The sequence below is a fragment of the Silurus meridionalis genome, chromosome 8 (genome assembly GCF_014805685.1).
Source record: "Silurus meridionalis isolate SWU-2019-XX chromosome 8, ASM1480568v1, whole genome shotgun sequence".
Taxonomy (NCBI): domain Eukaryota; kingdom Metazoa; phylum Chordata; class Actinopteri; order Siluriformes; family Siluridae; genus Silurus; species Silurus meridionalis.
Window position 1 is genome coordinate 11089300 of NC_060891.1, and position 8139 is coordinate 11097438.

General features: G+C 36.1%; 1 protein-coding gene across 1 annotated transcript; it reads left to right on the top strand.

The window, feature by feature from the left end:
* Positions 1-3321: 3321 nt before the first annotated feature.
* Positions 3322-6806, top strand: c8h1orf115 (chromosome 8 C1orf115 homolog). The gene is made up of 2 exons (XM_046855906.1): positions 3322-3657; positions 5097-6806. The coding sequence occupies exons 1-2, from the start codon at positions 3376-3378 to the stop codon at positions 5232-5234; spliced, it is 420 nt and encodes a 139-aa protein (XP_046711862.1). The 5' UTR covers positions 3322-3375; the 3' UTR covers positions 5235-6806.
* The last annotated feature ends 1333 nt before the right edge of the window (positions 6807-8139 follow it).

Below are 8139 nucleotides of genomic sequence, written 5' to 3' on the forward strand. Positions count from 1 at the left end.
TTCAAATTACTTACAAGCTTTTAATCAAACCTTCATAAAATAAAACTTTATTAAACATCCGACACAGAAAAAGCGCATTTTCTCTATTATTTCTCTATTATAAACTCTCATCTGTCAGATTTCAAAATGTCTCTTAACGTCGGATTTTTTCAAATAGGAAATACGGTCTGTGCAAACCAGACAGAGCAGAGCAGAGCTTTCAATAAAAGCACATGTTTCTGTCCACTCATTTTAATACTTTCGATGTTCCTCGGATTTTTTTCTTTTCGCCATGACCACTCATGGTGCATGCAATGCACAGCTCAAATCACATCATTAAGTTCGCAGATGACACGACCGTGGTGGGTCTCATCAGCAAGATCGATGAGTCAGCATACAGAGAGGAGGTGCAACGGTTAAAAGCCTGGTGTGGAGGTAACAACCTGTCTCTGAACATTGATAAAACTAAAGATTGTTGACTTCAGGAGAACACAAAGTGACCATTCTCCACTAAACATGGATCCTCCGTGGAGATCGTCAAGAGCACCAAATTCCTTGGTGTTCACTTGGCAGACAATCTTACCTGGTCACTGAACACCAGCTCCATCACCAAAAAAGCACAGCAGCGTCTCTACTTCATGAGAAGGCGGAGAAAAGCCCATATCCCTCCCCCCATCCTGACCATGTTCTACAGAGGGACCATTGAGAGCATCTTGAGCAGCTGCATCACTGCCTGGTTTGGGAACTGCACTGTCTCAGATCATAAGACCCTACAGAGGATAATGAGGACAGCTGAGAAGATCATCGGAGTCTCTCTTCCCACTATCATGGATATTTACACATTTACACCACACTCTGCATCCGCAAAGCCAACAGCATTGTGGACGACCCCACACACCTGTCACACACACTCTTCACTCTCTGACCATCAGGAAAGCAGTTCTGAAGCATTCGGGCCGCCACATCCAGTCTATGTAACAGCTTCTTCCCTCAAGCCATCAGGCTTCTCAACAAAGAACTAAACTGAACTGAACTTACACACACACACACACACACACACACACACACACACACACACACACACACACACAAACACAAACACACACATACTCACTTCGCACACCCATGACTTCAGTACCATTTACATTACATTACTTCATTACCATAAACTTTGTAAATGCTTTTTTGCACATCTTTTCTGAACGGCTGCTAAATTTGCTCTTTTGCAGCACATTTTTTTGTTTACATTTTGGCTACTGTTCAATTTTTTTCACTTTGTCTTGCCACAACAGGTTTACTGGCGAAGCTATTTTGTGTTTTGTCCTGCACTGTCCTGTGTTGTCTTGCACTGTTGTCTTGCACTTGTGTTGTCTTGAACTGTCTTGTATTGTTTTACACTGTCTTGTGTTGTCTTTGCACTGGTTGCACACATGCACTTTATGTGGCGAGGACACTTACGAGTCCTTGGCCCTGTGTTTTCTGTTTCTGTGATTGTTGTTTTATGTTGTTTTAGGTAGCATCAGGGTTCTGGAGGAACATTGTTTCATTTCACTGTGTACTGCGTCAGCTATATATGGTTGAAATGACAATAAAAGCTTCTTGACTTGACTTGGTAACACAAGTCAGAATTAAGCTGATGACAAAACATTTAATTTGCAATAATGATATTTTCACTTATAATACTAACAAGAGTCATATATTTATGTTATTAAAGTTGTGCTATGACGAAGCACGAAGACATTAAAAAAAAAAAAAACGCTGACGTGATATTTTATTAAATGACGGCCGTTGTGTATGACGTCACAGAGGTGAGACGAAATAATCATACGGAGAGCCCGTGTTTTTTAAAGCGGATTGAAAGTGCGATCATTGATGATATTGAAATGAATGATAGTCGATTGTGGACCCTGTAGAATCCCATGTGGTTAATTATTTGATTTAAAATCCACCGAATTTGGTCAGGGTTTTTTTTGAGAGTTTGTAAAAAGCTGTGATCCTGAGATCCTCCCAGTTTGAGATTCCTAAAAGAGACGGAAAGAAGAGAATTCACGATTCATCAAGTGATCCGTGCCTTATCTGATCTCACAAGTGGAATTTATCCAGCCTTGTTGGTATTTTCTCATTGATTACCTCATTGCACAAAACTGAATGTTGCACTATTGAACATTTACACCACTAACAATTGCACACATCATACTAAGACTTTTGCAAATATTGTATTAGTCATTTGGATCAGAGGACTATTTTCCTTACACACAAACATATACACTTGTTCCATGGACTGAGAACTATTAATCTATGGTGAATTATTGACAAGTTTTGAATTATTTTTCATTTGCATTTTTATTTTCCTTGATGTTATCTGTTTATTGGAAATTGTATATTTCTTTGTTGGTTAAAGGTTCTAATTGAATCAATTTCATAAGAAACAAAGCTCCAAAAATAAGAGATTATAAAGCAACGTCAAGTTTGAATCGATTTAAAACGCAAGTTGATATACAAAAAGGGACGATTCATAAATCAAAGTCACAGATATAATACGAATATAAATCAAATATAATATAATTAGATCAAGTCACTACGAAGGTACATTTCTTTAAAGGAAAGAAGGGACGAAACAATTTTATTTTATTTGTTAATGTGTATTTTCTTTTTCTTGCCCTCTTTAGCGAACCTAGCATTCTGGTCCATTACCGTGTATCCTAACATACTGATAGCGTTACCATAGAAACGTAAGTATGTTTGCCGTTTATTGGTGTCGTGAAACAGAAACACAGCGCATTGGTCGGATCGACGTAAATTCATTGTAACCTGACTTTTCATTCATTTTTGATTTGCTGCAAAACAAAGGGATTGTAAATGTATTTTCTGTAGGTAAATGATTTCTAGTGACGGTTATATATATATATATATATATATATATATATATATATATATATATATATATATATATATATATATATTTTAACTATAAATTGTTAGTGAAGGGAGACAGTTGGAGAGCCACGTAGCCATGGGTTCCCGAACACTGACTTACAGTTATTAAAGTTTCTATTGTATATTCAGCAAAGTGGTGTGACTATTAGGGTCCGAAACATGTCTCACGCTGTCCTACACAAACAATACTTCTCCCAAATTCAGCCTGTTTGAATCTGGTCACCAAATGTAAAAACGGTGTTCATTTATTTATTGAGTTGTATGCCTATTCATATTTAGATATTAATTGATTATGTGCCAATGACAAATGAAAGTTCGATAAAGACGTGCTTGATCTCTCCAGAGGGAATCCAACTGTCCCCTCAACGAGTCCGCTGTCCCGCACTGCGCATGCGCGTAGGTTTAGTCAATTACGTCAGGAACGTGACGGACTCGGTGGCGTTTTCGCTGGACCAAGAAATGTCGCGAAGAAAACTTCGAAAATCCAAACAGAAATGGAAAAGCAAAAAAGAGGACAAGGCGAAAATCATCAGCTGTGTTGAGGAAAAGTGTGTGACGGCGAAGTGTGTGTGGGAGCGTGTGAACGCGGAGTCCACTGGCCGCAAACAGAAGACATCAAAACAAGTGCATTTCACCGTGCTGCCGGACAGATACGAGCCTCTAGAGGAGGACAGAGTCTCGGATACAGCCCCAGAAGAAAACCACAGGGAAAAACAACAGAAACACAAGAGGATCCGCAAAGTATGTAAACTTTTATTAAAGTTTGGGTTGTTCTTTAATTACTGTATCTTTTACCTTTAGGAAGTTTGGTCTTGATGTCACATGACATCTGCTTTATCTTCGACCTGCGGTAATGTTCTGAACATGTGATAGTGGTCAGACTGTTTTTCTGGCAATATTTTGATTTAATAACTACTTTACAAAATGAAAACACTTATGAGTCATAAACATAATGCATATAATTATAAATTAAATGCACTGCCTTTGTTGGGCCCTGGAGCAAGGCCCCTATCTCTCTCTGCTCCAGGGCCACCATATCATTGCTGACTCTGCATCCTGACCTCAGCTTCCTAACAAGCTGGGATATCCCAAGAAACAATTTCACTGTGCTGTAATGTATACGTGACAAAGGCACTTGCTAATAATCTACAAATATATATAAAAAGATAAAATAAAATCCTAATAATTTTAACAAAACCAATATATGCCTTTATAATTTTTTATTACAGGTACAGGTTTATTGCTACCACGTCAGCATGGCATGATTGTGTAACACACATGACTATTTAGAAAAGTTTAGGTCTAGCTTTTCTTAATGGATTTGGTTTAGCATATATGTAAGTGTAAGATCCCACAAACGTGATCAGTTCATAAGAACTTTGATACAAAAAAAAAGAAATAAATACTTCAAAACCGCAGAATAAAATGAAACTTTGCAAACAGCACATGTAACTTAAAAGGAAGAAGAAGAATATACAATATAGTCAAATGGTGTCTAAATGTAAAATTTTAAATTAAGAACCCAGAAAAAACCTGTGCGAAAATATACAAACAGTAACCTGAGCATGGGATTGAAGTAGGGACCTGGAAACTGCACCATTGTGACATGCTAATCATATATGTTATATATATTTCCATATTAGAGTTTTTCTAAATAAAAGGATTTGACTGAGCTGTATATGGACTCGCTTTGTGATCCAGGGACTCAACTATCCCTGAGCTGTATGTCAGGACATGCGTTTTAGAATAGCTACATTGGCTAATGCAAAAAAACATTGGTTGTACTTACATTTTTTTGACACATTTGGCAACAGTGATTGCTCAGAATACACTGAATGGCCAAACGGTTTGTGAAAACCTGACTACCACACCGATATGTGGTTCTTCCCCAAATCGTTTCCACAAAACTGTCTAGAATGCCTTTGTATTAACCTTATTGAGACTCGAACACACAGCAAGCTCCATGATGATGTGGCCTTTGGGATAAAATGAAACGTTGAATGCACAATGGCAAAATGTAATAGAGATCTCTATGTATGGGCTTGTATGATTTATATTCCTGTGAAATATCTTTTGAAGTCTTTTATACACTTTTTTCACATACAATTTCAATATAGTTATATAATTCAGATGGTTGTAGAATTATAATCTATAATTCACTCCCTTTCTCACTTGTTCAGAACTTTGGAAAAGCTCTTCGCTACACCTGGAAGTGTCTGGTCGTTGGACTGCAGAGTTTCAGCACATCATACTCCGGGCCTTTGGGTGCAGCTTCCCCTCTCATCCCTGAGATCTTAAGGACAAAGGGTAGCGCATGATGGGACAAAATCCTTGTATAACCTCCCAAAAGTTTCATTTCAAAGTACAAAGTTTTCCAGAATCATTTAATTGATATGTGATTGATGTTTCAGTAATCCTGAGGTACTTTTCAGCCAAGTGGTCCAAATTATTCCCACTAGACTCCTTAGGTCTTAACTTAATTTCCCATAAAGGCCTGTATTAAATAAAGAAAACTGACAAACAAAATCTTTAATACTTTATTATTTTATTCTTTGTGGTGGCTCATTAGCATAGTGTTTTTGAATGAACTCTCAAATTTATTCAGACTGGTTTGTCTATGTTAAGAAAAAAGGAAAGATTTTTCAGGCTTTTCACAGCTGGTATCCCACCAAAAAGACATCCTAGAAGGATTCACGCTTGGTGGATTTTTCTTTGATCATGACCTAAGCAGTTTAAAATCACGATGAGTCAAGCATGTGACTTTTCACCTAGTGCCAGTAACCTAATCTGAACATGTGATTTCATCTGTTAATCATCTCAGGTCAATAATCAATTTTTAAGTCTATCGCAATTCAGCTTTTCACATTATTGTCATCATTATAAAATTATAAAGTGTATGGTAACTGATAGTAATAATAATAATTGCTATAAAGTAAAACAAATGGAGTGTGTAGAGCAGTGGTCAGAGCTGAACATTTTTATACAGACATTTTTGCTCTTTTAAGAACTAAAAATCCTGTTGGAAAATCTAATGTGAATGTTATAGTGACATAAACTGGTTTAATATGTAACAGTACAGTATACTGGTATACTCATTTTGTATTTTCATATATTTTACATTTTGACAATGGCCTTAAAAACAAGCTTTGTGTGATTATAAAAGGGTTAATGATTTGATTGCCAAAAAAAAAAAAAAGATCAGCCACAACTAATTTTGTAATTTTTTTTACATTTTATAATGCAGACACATGCAATCACTTAAATATTTTAATACAGACAAATACATAGTTTCTGTGAATGTTTTATTGAGGACCTGAGGATGTTGTGTTTAGAAATTTTGTGAACATTTATAGTGTCATGCAACGTATATTTTTTAAAACGTTTATTTTATTTGTTGTTATTAAGTAATGTTATATTTACTAAATTCACTTGAAAATTATTTCTTCTTGTAAGGTCTCACACAGTGTAATGTTAAAGTATGGCTGTACTAATTGATAAGCTCAACCTCAAAGCTGGCTGTAGGTCACTTTTTTAATTTATAGAAAGTAGAGTGAAAGTTTATAGATTGAAAAGTAAAAAAATCTGTTTAGATGGTGATGTTCACCATTGTGTGGCAGTATTGTGTCAGTAATGACAGAAAATCTACCATTTCTGTTTGTGTTTTTGTGATGGTCAGATCTGAAATGTAATTTCACTTTTGTATAAAAATGAAAGAAATATCCCTAAATATCTTACATTATTGATAAAGTCGCTACAAGGTGACTATCATGTCTTGTTCTGTTTTAATGAGTTCCATTTCAATGCAGTCCAATAATGTTGGCATTTGACTTCCATTTTCTAGAAGGCAGTTAAACATTGTCATTCTTCAAATAAAACTAAAGTGAAAATGACTGGTTTGTTTCTTCAGGCTAGCTTAATGCTGTCTTTTCTCATTCATTTTGATCGTCATCTTGTTTGTAAGCGGTTTGTTTATTTTATAATTAAGGAGAGATATAACAGAGAAAACGTTGAATTTGAATATATGTGTATATACACTGCCCATCCCAAAAAAGAAAGTCACCATAGATTTAAATAAGCAAATTCAAAAATAAGAGCCTCCCATTGGATAATTACTTCATGGATGATTCAGCTGTTTCAGCTGGCAACAAGTTATTTAACACTAACATATGCTGTGAGTAGCTTCTCATTTTTTGAACACCCAAGTCGGAAGACACATCATGTGGTCCTGGAAAAGATATTAATTTGTTTCAGAAGGGTCAAATGATTTGGCATTCATCAAGCAAAGAAACCATTTAGGGAGAAACTACTATTGCTGAAACTACTAAATTTGGGTTAAGAACTGTCCATCGCATTATTAAAAACCGGAGGGATGGTGGGGAACCATCATCTTCGTGGAAGAAATGTGGTCAGAAAAAAGTCTTGAATGATCATGAAACATTTGGTGAAATCAAATTGTAAAAAAAACAACAGTAAAACTTATGGCTATGTTTAATAGTAAAGCTAAGAGCATTTCTACACGCACAAACTTGAGGGAACTAGAGGGATTGGGACTGAACAGCTGTGTAGTCTTAAAAAAAAACACTTGTGAATAAGACTGATCGGAAAAAAAGCCTTACATTTGCTCTCCCATCAATACAAGGTCAATACAAGATCATTAAAAGGCGTCTTAAATGTTAGCGTGTATGATGTATATATTGTGCAATCCTTATATGTCCATTTCGTGAAAACCAAGCTGTTGAATAAACATCTTTCACATGAACTAGGAGACCCAAACATTCAGCATGACATTGTCTGTGTGCACAAAGAGAGCTCCATGAAGAAATGGTTTACCTGGGTTGGAGTGGAAGATCTTGAGTGGCCTGCTGTAGAGCACCTTTGGGATGAATTGGAATGCTGACTGCACCCCAGGCCTCCTCACCCTACTGTACAGCAGTACCTGACTTTACTAATACTCTTGTGGCCCTCCAAAATGGAAGTCGACCATTTTTCCCAGAAAAATGAACATTTATTACATTGTCTACAGAAAAGCCTACCTGTAAGTAAAAAGTGAAATATTCCTGGTATCATTTGTCAGACATTCCATATTTTAATTGTATTTTTGTACACATGTATGACATCCCTGAACGGTGATTGATACTAAGTGATAGTCAGCCATCTGGTTCTACCATGCATTCCTTGTTTGTGTTTGATGTTTTCTAAGTCATAAGTGTTCATTTATTTCAT